Source organism: Equus przewalskii, chromosome X (genome assembly GCF_037783145.1).
Source record: "Equus przewalskii isolate Varuska chromosome X, EquPr2, whole genome shotgun sequence".
Classification (NCBI taxonomy): Eukaryota; Metazoa; Chordata; class Mammalia; order Perissodactyla; family Equidae; genus Equus; species Equus przewalskii.
The window spans coordinates 122,178,672-122,198,747 of record NC_091863.1 but is presented as its reverse complement, the minus strand read 5'-3'; the positions used below and the strand labels follow the sequence as shown (position 1 = coordinate 122,198,747).

The following is a 20,076-nucleotide window of genomic DNA, read 5'->3' as shown; positions in this document are numbered from 1 at the left end:
AGCTAGCTTTACCATGGACTTAATCAGAATCCTGTCCGAGCCCATGTCCTCTATAGAATTACAGTAATAGAGGTTGTCCTCACCAAGTTTGTGAATAAAGCCAAGATTCTCTACAAAGAGCAATTTAGGGATCCAGTGCAATACAGACACAAGTGGATGAATAAGGCTCCTTCGCCCTAGGCCTCAGAGCAGCCACTACTATTATGGGAGGTGTAACCTATAAAAAGGAAATCTTAGTAAAAACAGTCACAGGAAGTCTTGCTGAGCAATGTAACATCCCAGAGGCCTTCCAAGCCCCTAATGAATGGCCTAGAAGTCAAGTGTTCAGAGATAGGCAAGGTACCACTTCTGGCTGTAACTAGAGCAACGATCCAGTAGTATAATACAGCTACTGCCAATTCTCAACAAATCACACTCTCTACGTGGAAGAGAATACCCCTTTCTACTCTTGCACTACCTCCATTAGACTCCTCCACTGGTTGACAACAGTTGTCCACAGTGAATAAACGTACTTAAAGTTCACCTGTTCCTCGCACAGAAAGAACATAAACCTGAAAAGCCCAGACTTGCAACATAACAAAGAGGAAAACAGCATATGTTTTAGATGTAAAGTCTGATAACAAAAGTTTAGTGGAGACGGGATGAGCTACTCTGTATCTCACTAAATGAAATCAGGCCGATAAAGCTGGGAAAGGGGAGCAGAGGCCAGCTTTCGAAGTGTCCTTGAACACTTCTGGTGGAAGGAGGTATTCCTCTGGGGCTGCTTTATTTAGCTTGAGGTTTTTATAAAACAAAAGTTTGACGTTTATATAGTACTTTGTGCTAGGAAATGTCCTACATTCGTGTATGCCATTATTCTACAGGTAAGGAAAAAAGCACAGAGGAGATGAGTAAGATACCCAAGGCCACACAGCAAGTAAGTGACAGAGCTTAGATGTGAACCCAAGTCCATGCTCTTAATCACCGTACTATACGCCTCTTCCTGTATGTGATGAAGCAAGAACAAGAGGGTAGCGTACGGCAGAGTCCCTCAAGTTTGGGACAGTTCCACTGCTGTGCAATATCTCCCGGCCCAGCCCCCTCACCCTTCCTCACCCAGCTCTTGGGAACCAAGCCCCTCTCCACGGAACCCCAGAGCCCAGGGCAGGCAGGTCCGCCCAAGGGTCCCTCGCGGTGGGAGGGCCCGGCTGTCCTCAACGCGTGTCCACAACCCCTGCCCCCGGGCAGCTCCGAAGACCAGTGTCCAGTGCCCGGAGACGACCGACGCCAGGGCGCCCTGCCGAACAGCCTCGGACCTCAGGAGCCCCTTTGGGCTCCTTGCGAGCACCCAGCTCCCTTCCTCTCTCCCGCCTTCGTCTGGACAGCGGGGCCTGCTTCAACCCCAAGGTCAGTAGGCTCCGCACCAGAAGGCCGGCGCGAGCCCAGGCTGGCCAGAGATGCGCAGCCCGGCCCGTTTGTGATCCTCGTGCGCCATCTGGCGGCCGGCGCGGGCACGGCCGCAGCAGAAGCGAAGCCGAAGCCGCTCTCGCCCCGGTCAGCCATTTCGTTCTAGGACGGTCGCATTTCCCGAGAGGCACTGCGATCCAAGCTCGCGGCAGCAGGAAATGGCGGCGCGCGCAGGCGCACACACGCCGGACGCAAGCGCGCAGGCGCATCCAGGAGGGTCTCGCGCGCGGCTAGACGCAGACGCGGCCTGGTGCGCGTGAGTCGGAGATGCACGGGCGCAGGCGCAGGTGTTTTGTGCTGGCTGCCCGGATCCCTGGAAGGCAAGGCGAGTCTGTCCTCACCTCTTTTTTCTTCCCAATCCACAATCTCCCGGTTTCCCACGGAGATCGTGAAAGCACTAGTACAGGGTTTGTCAACCTCGCCATTAGTGACATTTTGGACTGGATAACTGTGGTGGGGGCTGCTCTGTGCATTGTAGGACATTGGGCAGCATCCCTGGTCTCCCCCCACTATTTGCCAGTTACACTCTCCTCCCTGTTGTGACAATCAACAGTGTCTCCAGACATTGCCAAGTGACCCATAGCGGGTGGCGAGATGGGAGAGATGCCCCTAGTTCAGAACCACTACCCACGAACGATGATTACTAACCTAGACTGGACAGGAGAATAAACTGGGAGTTTAAAAAAAAGACATTGATGGTGGAGGTCCACCCTAGAACAATTAACTATAAATCTCTGTGTGGCGCTCAAGAATCTTTTTTCTTTTTTTTAAACACTTCTCTGGATGATTTTCAAGCGCAGCCAGTTCACAGTGAAACACTGTGATCAAGAAAGTTTGTATTGATTTTGCAAACTTTTAAACATCGGAGGTAAGTAGTTACAAGCCTGGGCTCTACAGTTAGGCAGATGTGGGCTGCATTCCTAGCTCTGCTCCTCACAGGAGCCCTCCAATTTCCTCCACTGTTAAACTGAAGAATAAGAAGCCAGATCGTTCCCCAGGTTTGGGAAATAGTAGATGAGATCATGGACACAGCACGCTTTACACATTAACCAGCTGAGTGTTAGTGGCTCTGAGTCTTGAGAGTAGTCTCCAAAGGATAAATTTCATAAACTAGTTTTTTAAAGTTTTTCCTGAAGTTTTTCTTAGAGCCTCTTGTGTCTGGACTCAGATCTGCCACTTGTAAGCCCTTAGACAAGTCACTTCGCCTTTATGCCCCAGTTTCCCCATCTTATCCATTTCACAGAGTTGCTGAGAAGATTGTAGAGCACCTAGCAGAGTGCGTTATAGGTGTCAGTTGTTTTCACTCTGTTAAAATTGTCAGTGCAATTTGAAACAAAAAAGCCCATTGCCCACTCCACCCCCTAGCAGCCCGGTTTAAGTGCAGGTGACAAATGTGAAAAAGTAGCTGCAATGCAGTGTGAAAATGCAAAAATGCACTCACCTTTTAAACACCTCAATCAGACCATGTTTCTCTTTGGCTTAAAACTTGAAATAAGATCCAACCTCCTTATCATGGCTTACCACGGCCCTGCTCCATCTCTGGTCCCTCTCACCAGCTAGGCTCCAGCCATTCTATGCTTTAGAACATGCTAAGCATGTTCCCACCACAGGGCTTTTGGACTTGCGGTTTCCTATCTGCAGCTCTTTTCTCCTTGCTCTTCCTAGAGTTGGTTCCTTTTCCTCCTTAGAGGAGCTTGCCTGAGTCGCCCCCCTCCACCCATCTAAGTAGTAGCCGTCCTCACTGCCATCACTCTCTATATCAGCACCTTGGCTATTTATTTCAGAGCACTGTTCTTCCCAGGAGGCACAGAGACCTGGGACAGGCCTTTGTTCTTCACTCTAATTAGGTGAAAACCTTGCAGGATTGTGGGGAGGGCTGTATGAGACACTGAATATAAGGCTGTGCACACAGTAGGTGCCCCAAAGTTAAGTAGCTGTTGTGATCACTAACAATATCTGGTGTTAAAGGCCAATCAGTCCCTGCCTACCTTGACAACCTCCTATTCCACCATTCCCCAACAAGGACCTGCAGGAAACACCAGGTTGTTTGGAGTCCTTTGTATATCCTGTTCCTTTTGCTTGGAGGACTCCTATTCACTTTTCAAGATTCGGCTCAAAAGCCACCTCCCCCACAAAGCCATCCTGGGACCCCACTTCCCCTACTCCAGCAATGATGGGATGTTCCAGTCTGGGTGGGACGTTGCCCCCCATCAGCCATGTCTGATTTGTCTGTGTATTCCAGCCTGCAGCACAGGGCAGGTGCTGTCCAAGTGGTTGCTGACTGAAAAAGTAGGTGACTTCCTGATTATGGAGGAGTTCCTGGCTGGAAGCAACAAGGTGTAGTGGAAGGCTCCGTGGCCCAAGAGGCGGAGGCCAGAGGGTTCCAACTGGGGTTTCAGCCCTTGCCATGTGCCTCAGGCCAGCTCACAGGCCTCACTGGCCTCACCTTCCCAGCCAAAGGCTAATGCACACCTGCACTGCCTCTCTCCACTGCCGAAGCTCAGCAGCTTCTGGTTGATGCCTTACCCCTTCAGGTCTGCCTTCACGTCCTCCAGGTCTGCTGGGCTGTCACTCTTCCTGTCAGCCAGGACAGCAGAGGCCAGAGTAGTACTGGAGCTGAGGGAGGAACCACACAGGTCCACTGAGGCCTCAGACCAAAGGAGACTGGGGTCCCACGTCTTCCCCTTCCCGGCCGCCTTCTCACAGGAAAGGGAGACCTACATCTGTCAATAAAGTTTGGCCTCTCAGTCCTGCCATTAGTGTGGCACAGATGCCACTGTGCGTGATAACATCTTGTGAGCCCTGGCTGTGTCCTTAGCACCCTGAGCTCAAGACCAGGCACTGCCCCTGCCCAGCTCACAGTCCCTGAGGAAGTCTCCTGGTTTGAGGTTCCAGTATCCTTGCCTGACTTATACGGCCTGAGGTTCTGTGGGAGTCCAGAAAGATCATTCCTTACTAAAGGCTCCACACACTCACAGCAAAATGGTCCTCCTACTGGTGGATTGGTAGATGAAATAGGGCAGAAGCCTGCAGCCTGGGAATGCACAACCTCTTCCCATTGCGCCTTCGCGCTCCTGGAGCCATGTGCCTTCCCAGTTGCCTCCACGTGCTCCCTGGGACTGAGCTCTCTAGTGCCAGCTGGCTGTCCCTGGGATTCCTCCCCCTGGCTACTGCTTGCTGGGCTGGGCTGGGCTGCAGTCCCTACAGGAGAGGTTCACTGAGACTTCTTGGCAGGGTCTCTTCCCAAGCTCTGCCTCCTGATGCCCCTCCTCCCCCGCCACCTCAGCTTGGGTCCCTGTGGATAGGTGTTGGGCTGTCTGGGTCCCCTGACTTATCACCTGTTCCTCTTCCCCCACCGCCCCTACCAGCCTTCCGTCTCTTGCAGTGATCACCTGATGTGAAGGTGGCATGGAGCTGAGAAGTGCAAGGCAGATTCTGGGGCACTGGAGCTAAGGCTGAACCCTGAATGCTGTGTCTGGTAATGGGACTGGTCACCTGGCAGTCACCCCACCCTTACCTGGTGGCTGCTGGTCCAGGCTTGCAAGGCTGAGCGTTGGCACCATGCATACCCTGATCATCCAGGAGAGGGGTGAAGCCAGCAGCTGAGCACAGCCTGTGGAAGGAGGTCAAGCCCGGTCTGGGTTCAGGACTTTGTGTCTATATGTCTACTCCCTCCCAAAAGGGTGGGTTCTTTCCCCAACAGATGATGGGGACTGAAAAGCTGCTTGAACAGATGCTTGGGGCACAATATTCACCTGTATCCCATGGCTGCCTGACACTGGGTCAGTGTGGTCTAGTGGCTAAGTGCATACTCCCTGGAGGCCCATTGCTCAGATTCAAATCATGGCTTTGCTACCACCCTGCTGTGTGACCTTGGGCATATCACCTGACCTCTTTGGGCCTCAGTTTGATCATCAGTGAAATGGGAGTGATAATTTTTTGTGCCTCACAAGCTTCCTGAGAAGAGTAAATGAGTTAATAGAAGCCGAGTACTTCGAGTAATAATAATAATAATGATAATAATAATAATAATAATAATAAATGCCTGTGCCCTAGCACATGGGAAAGTGTTCCTGTTATTATTACTGGGCCCTGTTGCCCTTTGCTGTCCATCTGTATCCACCAACTTGATATCAATTGAGTGGGTGCTCTCTTACCCAGCCTTCCCAGGGGGAGGCTACATTCTCCATTTATGCCAATTGTACTTGTAACCATAATCACTAAATTCAATTATTATGTAAACTCATGCAAATGAATGGAAAAGGAGAGTGGTTGTTTTTTCCAAGAGAAGCAGCCTTTTCTATGGATAAACAATATAGGCAAGTTTCTTAAAAATCTTTGTCAAAATAAATATAAATAAGACAACATAAAAGGCTGAGTTAAAAATCATAAAAATCTAGAAGATTCTTCAGATTATTCTGCAAGTTAATTTGAAGTTTGGCTTCACTTTAAAGAAACTGAAAGCGGAAAGCAAAGACTTCATTTTATGAGGGTGCATAAGCAAGAAGGATGATCTGGATGAATATTCAAAGATGAAGCACTGGGCCAGAAGTCTTCCACGACAGCCACCAGCGAACTGAGTCAATCTGCACGACTGCGGTGGCCAGCACACAGTGATGCAGGCTTCAGGTGTTGGGCTCTCGCACGGTCCTCCCCACTAGTGGCCTCTCCTTGCACCTGCTGAGGCACAGTGGTCAGAGGCTGGGGCCTGCTGTCCCCTTCCCGTGTTGGCTTGTGCTCCTGGATTTGGAAGTCAGGAGTCTGGGTCCAGGCATCAGCTGCAAACTAGTAAAGTTAGTGAGGGCAAGGGGCCCCCCGTGGGCTTGGGTGGGCAGAGGCAGCCAGGAGGGCCGGTCAGCAAAGCAGTCAGCAGAGGCTCTTCCTTGGGATTCCCTCCTCAGCCAGACCGCTGGAGCGCAGAGGTGCCTGCTTGCAGCGTGCACTCATGGCTCTCTACAGACACCGGCTTTACCATTCCTCTCTGGCCATCTGCTCTGAAGCATGAGGACTCCAGCACAGCTTAGAGTAGAACTATCTGTGCCAATATGTGCATGCCTAGCCTTTGCCCCCAAGGATGACTCATGCTTGGTTTGGAACCACTTTAGGACAGGTGGGACCTTGCCACTCTCAAATCACCTGAGAAAGTGGCCCCTGACTCCACCCAGATCCAGGAACTCAGAGCCCAGCTGGACACACTTGTCTCCTAGCTTGTCTCACTGGGGCCACTGCTTTTCCTCTCATTGAACCTCAGAGCAGAGATGGCCAGGGGAGGAGGGTGAGGCAGGAAAAGGAGGTTTGCGGGCTTCTGGAAGGAAGGGAGAAAGCAGGGAAGAAGCTAGAAGACCTCCTTCTAGCTATCTTCAGAGCTCAGCCAAGAAGAAAGAAGTCACCGATTCATCCATCATTCGGTCATTCATTTGTTAGTTTGTCCCTTCCTTCATTCCCCACACGTTCATCCTACCTGCTTGGTGCCCAATCAGGTGAGGGCTGGGCCTCCAGCTGCGAGTGGACCTTTATGCCTGCTCTGGAGGAGCTGAGAACCAATGGCAGAGGGTAGGAGAAGAAGTAAGATTGAAGCATAGGTAATTCCCACAAGTGGAATGCCCAGGGACAAAGGATGTGGTGGGGGTGGGAGTGCAGTAGACAGGACTACACATAATGACCAGTGGTTGGCCCGCAGCAGCCCAAACTGTTTTGGCAGCTTGACCCTGGGACAGCTTGTCACCAGGGACATTAGAAAATCAACAACTCGGGGCCACCTGCCTCTCCCAGGCAGCTCACCCTCCTCTCTCAGAGCTGATATCTGCTCCAGCCAAGCCTTCAAGTGGGGAGCCCAAGGCTCCAGATCTCACATTTCCATCACTTGACTGTGCACTTGACCTGTTATGGGAAAAGAAGCATTTAGTGACTCTGATTGGGTTTTGACCTAATCTAACTCAGATATCCTAAAAGCAGGCTTCAAGGACCAGTAGCCCAGGCCCTTGGCTGCCACCGTGCACTGCTCTGATTGGAGCCAAGCCAATATCAGCAAGTATCTTTGCTTTTCTTCCAAACCTGATGAGCTGAAAGCAATAGTGGAGCCAAGAAAGAGAGCAAAGTGGCAACTCGGGAGGAGGTTGGCATGATGGCGGGCCAATGGCCAACAGAACAAGGGGCAAGGCATTTGGGGCCACTAATAAACCATAGAGCCCAGGGCAAGATAAGGCTTCCCCAGCCATCTTGGGGCCCCTTCCCTTATTCCTAGGGCTGAGTCCCAACTAGGGGTCAGTGCTCCACACTGAGAAGGTAGTGGCAAGCAGACAAAGCTGTGGGCTCTTATACATTACTGGCTACCAGTTTCCCATTGAGGAAATGCCCAACTCTCAGCCACTGCTCACCATTCCCTGGCTTGGGTGGTCATGGGATGGCTGGGCACAACCATCCCCTCTGGACTCATCCTCCCCGACTATGGCTTGCCTCCCATCCTTGTGCTCCCTCCACGTCTCTCTTTGTCCACAGGTCATCCTGGACGTCCCTACTAGATGCTCTGCTGGGGCCCATGCATCCTTTGGCTGCTGACTTCCCCAAACTGCCAGCTTGGCAGCCTTGCCTGCCCTGGCCATGAGCAGGGCTGATTTCAATGGAGTAAAACCACAGTGAGGTTGGGCCAAGAGTTTCATCCTCCTTTGCAACTAGCTCCCTGAGGAATCTTGGCAGGGGCCTGTCCCTCTCCAGGCCTCGTGCATTCCTTCATTCATTCTTTCAACAGATATTCATTGAGGACCTGCACTGCCACAGGCACTGGGGACACAGTGGGGAATGGAATAGTCCTGGTCCCAGCTCCATCCATTGACCTTGGATCGGGGGCCACGTGGGCACCATGTGCCTGCACTGAGTTACCTTTCAGAGTCCGGATCAGGGACCTTGAAGGCCTCTTCACTAGCCAATTCTCTGTTGGGTTCTCTGGGGCTGGGGACCTCCTTGTCTTTGGAGCCCGGGCAAGACCTATGGAAGAAAGAAACATAAGTTAATCACCCAGCAGCCACCCACACTCAGGTTGGGGCAGTTACCTCATCCCCAAATGCCAGCTGTCTCCAAGGAGCTTAAAATCTGATACTGCAGGATTGGCCAATTCTCAAAATCTCATTACTGGGACCGGCCCGGTGGTGCAGCAGTTAAGTTCGTACGTTCCGCTTCTCGGCGGCCTGGGGTTCACCGGTTCAGATCCCGGGTGCGGACATGGCACTGCTTGGCATGCCATGCTGTGGTAGGCATCCCACATATAAAGTAGAGGAAGATGGGCACAGATGTTAGCTCAGGGCCAGGCTTCCTCAGCAAAAAGAGGAGGACTGGCAGTAGTTAGCTCAGGGCTAATCTTCCTCAAAAAAAAACATCTCATTACTAATAGCTACTAAATTAATTACTGTTAGCTAATACTACTAATAGCTAATAACACTACTGTTGATTGAGGGTCAGACCCCATTCTCATGACTCTGCATGCATTAACTCTCCACATCAACCCCGGACGTGGGCACTGTTGTTAGTGCTCATGTTTCCAGATGGGCAAACTGAGGTACAGAGAGCCCAAGTGACTTGCTGCAATTTCCACAGGTAACAAGGGGAAGAGCTGGGATTTGAACCCAAACAGTCTTGCTTCAGAGTTCTGGACTGTAATCCTCCATGGTGTAAGACTGATCCTAACTTCCTAATTCAACCTCCCTCGGTTCTCTTAGGTCATCAGGGAGCCCCATGGTGTCAGACCCAATGGAGACACTCCTATCATTATTGCCATTCAGGACCACTAAACCAGTGGGCCACTCCCGCCTTCCCTCCCCTGTCCGTCCATCAGGACTCTGTGATACCACCTCCTATCTCCCTTGCCACACCTCCCCAGTCTCCTTTGCCTTTTTCTCCTCTTCTTCTCCTTAAATGTTGGTGTTCCCAGCGTTCCTCTCCATCTGCATGCTCCACCACCTTGGCCACCTCCTCTGCTTCCACGGCACCAAGTGCCACCCTCAAGCTAATGACCTCTGCTTGTTCCCACCTCTCCTCTTTGCTCCTGACCCATACCTCCACTGCCTCCTGGATTGGCCCTCAGGCAGCCCACACTCAACAGGGCCAGAACTGACCACCCTCCCCCGGTTGCCCTCAGGAGGGATGACCAGGCAGCTGCGACCTCCACACCAGGGTCTGTGCCCCTCTCTCCTCACTTTCCTTAACATTGTACCCCATGGAAACATAAACATTGAGCCCCATTATTTCAGTCTCATCTGTCTGCATATAACATGTAAAGCTCTTGAGCTCTGATCTCTCTCCCAAACCTCAACCACAAAACCCTCAAATGCCTCCACACTAGAAATAAACTCATCATGTATCCATTTGAAAAGTCCTAAGTATTTGTAGCACCCCTCCTGCCCCCTGCCGCTGGTCCCCACTAGTACAGTGAGCTATGGAGCAAAAGGTACAGAGTGGGAGTCAGGCAGCCTGGGTGGGAGTCCTGGATCTGCCTTCTCTTAGCCATGTGACCTTAAGCAAGTTACTTAACCATTTAGGGTCCCAGTTTCCTCATCTGCAGAAGGGACGTTATGGGTTCTGGAGACAGGAGACACAGCAGGGACCTTCCTCGTAGGCAGCCTGGCTTCCTCCCACATCTCTTGGGTCACTTTTGCCCCTGTTTTTCAGAGACTGGTCACCTTAAGGAAACCAACAAAGCAGCTTCCGATGTTGCCTTACTACAGACATCACACTGGATGATTCTCAATCATTCCAGCAACAAACGCTCCTGCACTACTGTTCTGGGCCAGGCCATGTGCTGGAGCCCAAAAGAAATGTAGGGAACAACTTAGCCACAGCCCCTACCCTGCGGGCACTCAGAGATCTTGGCACAGACCAACCTGAGTGACAACTGTGACTGTGTGAAAGATTCTCCGGTGGAGGTATGAACACAGCACTGTGTGAGCTCAGCCAGGAAAGCCCCTCACAGATGCTGCCTCAGAAAGAAACGCAGGGGAGAGAGGTGCCCCAGAGGGGATACATCTGAGGCGGGACTGAAAAATGCAGACGGGAAAGGGCATCCCAGGCAGAGCCTACAGCCTGTACAGACGAATGGTACTGGGGGACAGATGGAGGCCCAGAAGGCTGGAGTGGAGGACCCAGGGAGGGAGGGGATAGGAGGAGAGCCCAGTGCGGACGGGCCTCGCCAGGCAAGATAGCAAGTTCAGGCTGCAAAGCCTGAATGGCGGGGGGGGGGGGGGGGGGGCAGCATTGCAGGGCTTTCCCCAGGGGGCTGGCATGACTACTTCTGCCTTTCAGAAATGTTACCCAGGTAGAGATGTGGAGGAGGGTCTGGGGATGAGGCAATAGGAAACGGTTGCAGACAGCTGGGCAAGTGATGGTGAAGGCCTGGACCTGGGGGAGGGCAGTAGGGACAGAAATATCTCTAAAATAGAATGGATGGGCTCAGTGCCTGACTGGGGCAGGTATATAGAGAGGTAAGAGTCAAGTCGCAGAGTAAAGGAACCTAGAGATCCATTAGGACTCATCTTGGATGTCACTTCCTCCAGGAAGCCTTCCTAACCACGCCCAACCCCATGCTGGTTAGAGACCCCTGCTTGGAGCTCCCACTGCCCCAAGGATTATCTTGGGCATACACTCTGGCCTCCCCCCTCAGACCCTGGGCTTCCCAAGGCAGGGTCCCAGTCTGGCTGCTTCACCGCTGCCTCGCAGGCTCTGGCACAGGGGTCAGGTATGCAGCAGGGGCTCACTAAATCCTGGTTAGGTGAAGAGCTAAATGAGCAGGAGAGAGAGAGTGCTGCAAAAAGGCAGGGAGGCATGCTTCCTTTGGCCTGCCCTGCTCAGATCTCCCCCTGCCCCAACCCCACCTTCCCTGGGGCCCAGCTCCCAGCCCCCCGAATCCTGCTTGCCTGTTATCTGGCTGTCTGCCCCCTACCTTGGGGCAGGGGCTGGGCCCGCTGTGCTCCCTGCAGGTTGTGGCCCCCTGTCCTTCGCTCTCCCCAGCATTGGGCGTGATGGCATCGTGAACTGTCAAGGCTGACCCAGTGACCCCACCCAGTTTCCGGTGGCCCCCTCACACAAGCAGGGCAACTGCCCCAGTGGCCTCAGAAGGCTCTGCAGACCCCGTGTCCCCACACAGCACAGCTGGCCAGTCCCATCCCCAGGGCTCGGCCAGGCTGAACCATCACTTCCCGAGGGCTCCTGGCACACTGCATGGTCAGCATCTCAGTCCTGGCCTAACTCATGTCTGCGTCTGCCTCCCCCACCAGGCAGACAGTCAGCTACTCCAGCCAGGGGGTGGTCACCACTGGGTCCTCAGGGCCAGGTCTGGCCTCACATGGATGAAACGCTCACTCCCCAAGAGTTGTGGAATGAAAGAATGAAATAGGAGAGAGAACCCAGGTCAACCATGTCTCTCAGCCACCAGCCCACAGGCCTCATCATTTGCATCCCGGCCCTGATGACCCAGTCTCTCAAAAGGTGTGGAAAGAGCTCAGACAGCAGCAGGGCCCCCATACCTCATTCCTTCCAAGTGTGGGGCCACCAGGCGGAGTCCCGCCCCAGGCGCCATGATCTGAAGGCAGACAATCTCCCCACCTCTTGTGCTGCAGCCAAAGGAGAGAGCCAGGGAGGTGCTGGTAAGAAAGGCCTCCCCCTGCCCCGTCTGTGGGGGTGCTTCAAGGGCATTCTCCCACACGAGCCCCCTGGCTAATGTAGCAGGACACCTGCACCATTGCCTGGTTTAGGGTTTTTTTTTTTGCTCTTGTCTCCTCTTGGGCCTTGAGCCCTCCTGGTGCTGCAGTCGAGCTTGGGTCACTGACCTCCAGGCCCCAGAGGAAGGGGAAGGTAGGACCCCTTCACTAATCTCCCAGTCTGAAGCCCAGCCCCCTTCAGGCACAGCAAGGGGCCTTCTGGGTGGAAACGGGACTGCCCAGCCCCAATGTACTGTCTGTAGGTGCCACCGTGATGCTGCCAACCACTTGCAGAGGTGAACCCTGCCTGTGGCCCCAGTGGACTGTCCAAAGTGGCTATTTATGAGGCCAGTGGGAATTCTGAGTTCGTGGGCTGATGGGCACTGAAGATGAACAAGATGCCAAGAAACCTACAGACCAAATTTGAAGTTGAGAGTCTGTGGGAAAGGAATGGTGGAGACTCGAGGGGTGACGGCATGTGACCAGGTGCCCATGAGCTGGAGCCCATAGAGGATCAGACATTCTCAACACTCAAAGGGCCCCTTTGAGGGTTCCCATGCTCAGAACCTGGCCCGAGGGTGACCGCACACATCCCTCCAAGTCCAATGTATTTTTTGGCCCCACTGGAGGGCCTGACACCCAGAAGTTTCAGGCTGTGGTGATGGCCAGGGCTGAAGAGAATCTAGAGCTCACTGGCTTTATGGGGGTACCCTTCATCTCAAACCACACCTCCCCAGGTCTGTAGAGTAAGGCCTAAGCCACCCTTCAAGACCCAGCCCACATCATATTATGGCCGCTCCCTCCTGCCTTCAGTTGCCCCTGGGCACTGAGCTGGGCTCTGGGGTGGAGATTGGGGTGGGCGCCAGGCCTGCCCTAGTGAATCTTCCAGCCCATTGGGGGCAGGATGAGGCCAGAGTGGCATGGGTGCTGACTCTACTAAGCTGTAGGGCCATGCACAAATCCTGCCCCAGGGGCACCCGAGAAGCTTCATAGAGGTGTAGCCCAGGCCAGGCCAGGCCAGCTGGAGGGAGATGGGGAGGAGGAGGTGGCGGCTGGCAGGCGTCTTAAATGCTGAGACCAGATCTGGTGTGGCAAAGCGAATGGGCTTGAAGCGGAGGGTGAGGGGCTTGACAGGATCAGACTGGCACTTTAGAAAGGCCACTCCAGGGTCCCAGGAGGAAGAGAGATTGGAGGGGCCAGGGTGAAGACAGGCAGGTGGGTAGTCCCTGCTTTGGGTGAGCCCAGGTGGCCCTGCTGCCCTCGGTCACTTTGGAGTTGACCCTGGTTTCTGACTCCAACCTATACCTGGAGCCTGTGGAAGACCAGGTCAGTGGGCTGTTCATCTCTGTGCCTCCAGGCTGAGACTTGATGCACTAGAGATGACCAGAAGGAAACGGAAGGGCTGCCAGGGACTGGGCCCTTCCCTACAGGAAGGCCAGGAGGAGGCCCAGTGCACACAGGCAGGTCTGATCCCCACCTGACTGCTCCTGCGATAATGACGACGATGGCATAAAGCTGCTGGCCGCTGGCCCTACTCTGCCCCATCTACAGCAAGTGGTGCCAGGAACCAGGGAGACGTCCCACTTGGGGATGTCACAGGCAAGTAAAACAGTTTCTCACTGGCGTTTCTTGCTATGTCAGAGGAAAGAGGAACAAGTGTTGCCCCAGCCTGCCCAAACCTGCACCTCTCCCTCCATGCCTTCCTCCTCCTTGTCATCCCCCTGAGTGATTCCTTCTTATAGACCCAGCTCAAATGGAGCCTCTTCTGGGGAGAGGCGGCTGTTGTGGATTGCACGGTGTCCCCCAAAAGATATGTTGAAGTCCTAGCCCTAACCTCCCGTAACTGTACCTGTGAATGGGGCCTCATTTGGAAATGGGGTCATCGCAGATGTGATTAGTTAAGATGAGGTCGTACTGGAGTAGGGCGGATCCTAATCCCAAATGACTGGCATCCTTATAAAAAGAGGACATTTAGACCCAGACACACAGAGGGAAGAGAGCTATGTGAAGACAGAGGCAGAGATTAGAGTGATGGATCTACAAACTAAGAAACACCAAGGATTGCTGGCATTACCGGCAGCTAAGAGGAAGGCGTGGAACAGATCCCCCCTGAGCCCTCGGAGGGAGCACACAGCCCTGCCGACACCTTGATTTAGGTCTTCTGGCCTCCAGAACTATGAGATGATACATTCCTGTTGTTTAATCCACCCAGTTTCTGGTGCCTTGTCATGGCAGCCCCAGCAAATTCATACAGGGGCCTTCCAGCCTCTCCTCCTCTGCAGCCCCCCACCAGCCCTGCCACGTCCCCAGACGCTCAACCACACATCAGTTCTAGTCCAACCTGAAGTTCTCAGCTGGTCTGAGAGCTTCTGGAGTCCAGGAACACTCATCCAGTGTGGCCCCAGCGGCCTGCAGGAACGCAAGTGACGGTGGCCTGTGCCAAGGAGTGTATGACTCATGCAGCTAAAAGAGGGAGAGAGGCGGGGGAGGGAGGGAATACCTCCTTTCTTGGCCCCAACAGCCGCATTTCCCTGAGACGCCAGCAGGTGGCGATATTGGTCTGTTTCTTCCCGTGAAGAGGGCCCTGCAAATCGGCAAGCCTGTAGTGAGGAAGACTGGATGATAGTAGCCAGGCACTGCACAAAGGACTTTATATGCATTATCCCGTTTAGTATGTGGGACAGCCTCGGGAGGTAGGTATCACTGCTCCCTATTTTACATGTGAGAACACTGAGGCACAGAGAGGTAAAGTGACTTGCTCAAGGTCACACAGCCAGTACAGGGCAATGCCAGGGTTTTCCCTTGTGCCAGAAGCTGTGCTCTTACTCACTGCTCTCTAGCTACTCTGCCAGGCAGCGTGCTGGGGCACAGCCTATAGGCCCTGCCCTGGTCAGGTGAGGCAGAGAGCCAAGAAAGCTGGAGCAGTGCTGTGATAGAGGCAGCAGCCAGGCCTGGGAACCCTCAAGCAGGCCAGCTTCTCTGGTAGAGGGTATCCCAGTGAGCTCAGTTCAAAAGGTGGGCAGGAGTTGTCCCACAGCAAGAGGGGAAAAATGAGATGAACCCAAGAAACCAGGCCCCAGGGTGCATGGAGGGAGAGCCCGTTCTACCGGCAAGCAGTGTGGGTGTGGGGCTGCTGGTGGAGACAAGTAGCTCAGATGTGGACACTTGCAGATGAGGGGCCTTTGGGCTATCCAGGCAGGTCTGGAGTCCCGAGCAGGATTCAAGTTCCAATGGGAGGAAAGAGACAGCTGAAGAGCCCCAAGGACACAGCCTTTGGGCGTCCTTGTGTGGTACTCTTTCTGTCTCAAACGTTCAGCCCTCCCTGAAGTCCTTAAAAGGTTTGGCAGCTAAGACAGGGGTGTCCCTCCCGCTTGGCCTGCTGCATGAGATAAGGAGCTCACCTTCAGACTTGAGCCACGGGGGACGGGGCAGAGGCAGGCTTGGAAGGGGGCAGCCTGGGCAAGGCCATGCCTGGGGCCAAGGCTGTATAGTCTCCTGTCCCAGCCTGCCAGAAATCAGCTTTTGCTGAGGTGCTGTGGGACCCAGGGTTTGGCTGAGTCACTGCGCCCCATGGGCCTGGGCTCCCTCAAGGGCACAGCCAGACCTGGACCTCTCAGAGAGCCAGGCAGACAGGAGCTGGGCATGGGGACTAACGAGGGCTGCCTGATAGTGCAGACGGCTCCCCTGGAAGCTGCCCGGTGGGCTCCTGCTCTGTCGGGGCTGTGGGATCTGAGAGAAGCGTCCAGCTGAGCCTCCCTGACAGCCCCTGTTGTGCGCTCTGAGGGGGGCTCCCTCCTTCCCGATGGAGGCTGCTCCGTTGAGAGACATCTCTGGTATCTGGAACATTCCATAATCTGGTCCCAGTTCTGTTTCCTGGCGCCTCACAGGCAAGTTTGGTCTCAGACTTCTGGCCTCCAGAACTGTGAGACAATACATTTCTGTTGTTTGAGCCCCCAGTTTGGAGTACTGTGTCACGGCAGCCCGAGCAGACTATGACAGCCACCCTGTTATGACAGCCACGTGATGAGGCTTAAACATACCCCCAAATTTTCTGGAATAAATGTTGAAATGCCTCTCAAATCCATAATACATCACAACCAAATTTCCTCCTATGTTCTCTTTTAAAAAGCATCTGAAACCATTCATTGCTTTAAAAAAAAAAAAAAAAAGAAGAAGAGAAATAAAGAGAAATTAGAGATGTGCATTGTTTGGGGTTGAATCGTGTCCCCTACAAAATTCACGTTGAAGCCCTAACCCCCAGGATGTCAGAATGTGACCTTATTTGGAAATAGGGTTGTTGCAGACATAATTAGTTAAGATGATGGCATAATGGAGTAGGGGGCCCTAATCTAATCTGACTGGGGTCCTTATAAGATGAGGAGATGACGACACAGACACGCACAGAGGGATGACCACGTGAGGACACAGGGAGAAGACGGCCGTCTGCAAGCCGTGAAGAGAGGCCTCAGAAGAAGCCAACACTGCTGACACCTTGCTCTCGGACTTCCAGCCTCCAGAAGTGGAAGAAAATACATTTCTGTCATTTAAGCCCCCTAGTCTGTGGGACTTTGTTATGGCGGCCTCCGAGTCCCCTCGATGCTGCTTTGTGAAGAGCTCTCAGATCTCTCCATTTGTTCCAAAGTTCTTACAGACAAAAGTTCAGACAAACAGGGGGGATCAAGAGAGGGAGGAAGTGAAGAGCAGGGGCATCTCCGGCAGGGAGGCCCTGGCCGCCTCCTCCCCAGCCCAGCAGTCCTGCTGCTCGGGCCATGGGCCACGGCTGGGGCTGGCCTCACATTCCTGGCTCCCCCTGGGCAGAGAAGGTCTGAAACCCCGCTCTCCTCCGCCAGTCTGTGCTGCAGCAGGTGGGCCTGTCTCCCTCCTGGCACAGAGGAAGTGGCCCTGGGGACTGTGGTCGCATACAAACGGTTGTGGGGCTTGAGTTGGGGAGGGGAGTAGGGGCTTGCAGTGGCGTTAGAAGAGCTGGAACAGCCCCTGGAGCCCCTGAAAGTGACCTGTAGGGTCAGGTGCTCTGCCACTCTGGCCTCCAGGTCTTCCAAGAGTGTCACAGAGGCACAACTCTTAGCAGACCTGGATTTGGGCAAAGCTCCCAATCCAGGCAGGTGCTTTAAACAGCGACAACAGGGCAGTGATGCTCTCAGCAGGACGTAGCACAATTCAGCACAAAGTACAAGGAGGTATCGATTGCTCTTCATCCGCAGATAAGAGAGCACCATTATCTGCCCCAACACTCGGGGCTCAGAAATCAGGGCAAATCAGGGCCCCACCTGGAGTGAGATCACCAGCACTCGGCCTGCCCCTGCCCTGTCACTCCACTGCCGGACCCTCCCATCTGACCGGCTCACAAGCCAGAGCCAGCTCTCGGCCCCACCTGGGCTCCCAGCTCCCAGTGGGGCTAGGCTGGGGCTAGGCAGACTCAGCATGTGCTCAATTCACATTGCCCAAGACACTTTGGCTCTGCCTCTGTCCACACTGGCAAAGAAGGCAGCTTTGAGCAGTGCTGGGGACTGCGGAGTCCCCTTCCCCGGCAGGAGGCGGAGGACAGCGTTGGCAGGTTGAACTTGGCCAACTTACAGGAGAGCCGGGAACAAGCCTAAGAATGGCAGGGCTGGTGCCCCGGTGACAGGCCCTCTCCAACCCTGGAGTTGGTACTTTTTCTCAGAATGTTGTGGCCACCACTGGGCTTAGTGGTCAAGGGTTAAAGTGACACAGATAAACATTAAACAGACAAGAGTGATGCGCTCTCTCCTTGGAGGCCAGGTTGCTTTTCTCCTTTCAGCCCTAGGACATCCAGCCAGACAGGGCCTTACTGATTTATGTGCCCCATCCTGTCCCTGGGCACATGGGGACACTGACCCTGAGGTCCTGCAGAGAGGTGACCTGGCAGAGGTTTCACAGTGACTGAGTGGCAGGCAGAGATGAGTAGCTGGTTACCTGCTCAATCCAGGGGTGGATCTTGCCAGAGCAGGTGGGTCTTGGCTCTTCTCAGAAGGCCCGTCCTCATCCACCACCTCAACCCTTTGGGCAAGAAGAGAAACAGATGACCGTCCCCAGGGCACTCACGTCCCGCTCAGCTGCCCCGGAGCTTGCTGCTCCTGAAGCGTATGCTTTCTTTTAGTGGAGTCTAGGGCCATGAGGTGGCCCAGGCTAGGGGCTCAGAAACTCCAGCTCGGAATAAGGACAGCATACAGGATTGAATAGGGTCCTCCCAAAATTCATGTCCCCCTGGAACCTGGGAATGGGACCTTATTGCAAATAGGGTCTTTGCAGATGTGGTTAGTTAAGATGAGGTCGTACTGGGTTAGGGTGGGCCCTAAATCCAATGACCAGTGTCTTTATAAGAAGAGGGAAATTTGGACACAGACACATAGAGAAAAGAAAAGTCATGTGATGGTGAAAGCAGAGACTGGAGTGGTGTGTCTACAAGCCAAGGAATGCCAAAGACCGCTGGCCACCACCCGAGTTTGGGAGAAAGGCCGGGACAGCTGCTCCCTCAGAGCCCTCAGAAGGAGCCAACCCTGGTGACACCTTGGTCTTGGACTTCCGGCCTCCAGAACTGGGAGACAATACATTTCTAGGGTTTATGCCACCCAGTTTGTGGTACTTTGTTATAGCAGCCCCAGGAACCTAATACAGCCAGTAAGAGCACACCATTATCTGTCACTCCTTCTGTGCTACCACTACCCTCTGCTGGCTGTATTCCAGTCCACCTCTGGGCCTTTGCACCAGCTGGGCCTTCTGCCTGGAACACTAAGCATGCTAGCTCCTCCCTGCTTCTCAGTCCTCAGCTCGCTAAGCTACATCATGTCCACCCAACACAATGTCCCTAAAATTCAACTTTCCAGAAGTTTCTTCCCTGTCTTCCTCAAATATTCTCTTCTCCCAGAAGACGTCCTGTCTCAACTAATGGTGACACCCCTCCTTCATTCAGCTGGAATGTCCTAATGTCTTGATCATTCCTTGTTGAACTCTGTTCACTCTTTAGGGCCCCTCTCCAATGTCATGGTCACTTCCAAGAGCCTGGCCAGGCAGGGGCTCCCAATGGCAAGCCTCTGGGCTCCAGCCCAGTGGTCCTTCCTGCCCAGCCTTTGTCCAGCCCGTCTCCAGCAGGTGGGGGAGGGCAAGGAAGCAACTCCTTCGTACCCTGGTCGCTACTTTTGCTTCTGAACCTCAGAGGCCCTTGGAAACACTACAGCTCCATCTTGGTTCAGGGGCCTAGCCCTGCTAGCCATTGGCAAATGGAAGTTTCTGGCCACAAGCTGTGTTCTCTCAGCCAGGCTCCTGCCTATATAGAACTGGCTGCCAGGGCCACATGTGCCACCACAGCCACCTAGGTGCTCACCTGGCCTCTTGACAAAAGCTACCACCCCCTCACAACTCCTCCTGCTCAGGGACAGCAGCCAGCACCCACATCCCGCCCCTGCCAGCAGGAGGCCTTCTCCGGGGTCAGCAACAGGCTTCCAAGGCTTCCCGTGCTGACACTTACCTCTTCGCAATGAACGGGGCCTGCGTCTCCTGGGCAGGGCTGCTAGAAAGGAGGCAGAAAGGTGACATGTTGGGCAGAACCCGTGGACAGGTGACATCATGACCGCTCTGCCTCAGAGGGTCCTGGGCCTCTCTCTCATTCCCAACACCTTGCCTGCCCTGATAGCAGCAGTCAGACCTCTCAGTTTTCCAGAAAGTACATCTGAGAATCCCAGAAGGTCCGGCTCGAAGGGCCCTCTCAACGCACCCCTCACCAGCCAGAGGAAGATCAGAGCCCTGAGGGGAAGGGAACTGTCCCAGAGCGTGGAGCAACTCACCTGGGGCTCTTCTTGGCCGCTGACAGGACGTACGAGTGCTCCCGGGAAGCTGTCTTCCTCACCACACTGCTTGCAGCCTCTGACCTGGGGTGGCACAGGGAGGGAGCATCTGATGGCATAAG

At 54.0% G+C, this 20,076-nt stretch overlaps 1 protein-coding gene across 27 annotated transcripts in view; it reads right to left on the bottom strand.

Moving 5' to 3' along the window:
• ZNF185 (zinc finger protein 185 with LIM domain) overlaps positions 1–20,076 on the bottom strand; it is a 66,934-nt gene that overhangs the window by 25,578 nt on the left and 21,280 nt on the right. For 9 of the 27 annotated variants that reach the window (XM_070604488.1, XM_070604490.1, XM_070604497.1 and 6 more), the window contains 9 exons: positions 19,955–20,038; positions 19,639–19,680; positions 18,087–18,170; positions 11,958–12,044; positions 8,326–8,430; positions 7,228–7,326; positions 6,908–6,979; positions 4,964–5,059; positions 3,973–4,062 (listed from right to left, as the gene is read on the bottom strand). In XM_070604488.1, coding sequence (XP_070460589.1) covers positions 3,973–4,062; positions 4,964–5,059; positions 6,908–6,979; positions 7,228–7,326; positions 8,326–8,430; positions 11,958–12,044; positions 18,087–18,170; positions 19,639–19,680; positions 19,955–20,038 — 759 coding nt within the window. The remainder of the gene's footprint in view (positions 1–3,972; positions 4,063–4,963; positions 5,060–6,907; positions 6,980–7,227; positions 7,327–8,325; positions 8,431–11,957; positions 12,045–18,086; positions 18,171–19,638; positions 19,681–19,954; positions 20,039–20,076) is intronic. The other 18 variants (XM_070604511.1, XM_070604517.1, XM_070604494.1 and 15 more) reach the window with 3 other exon arrangements.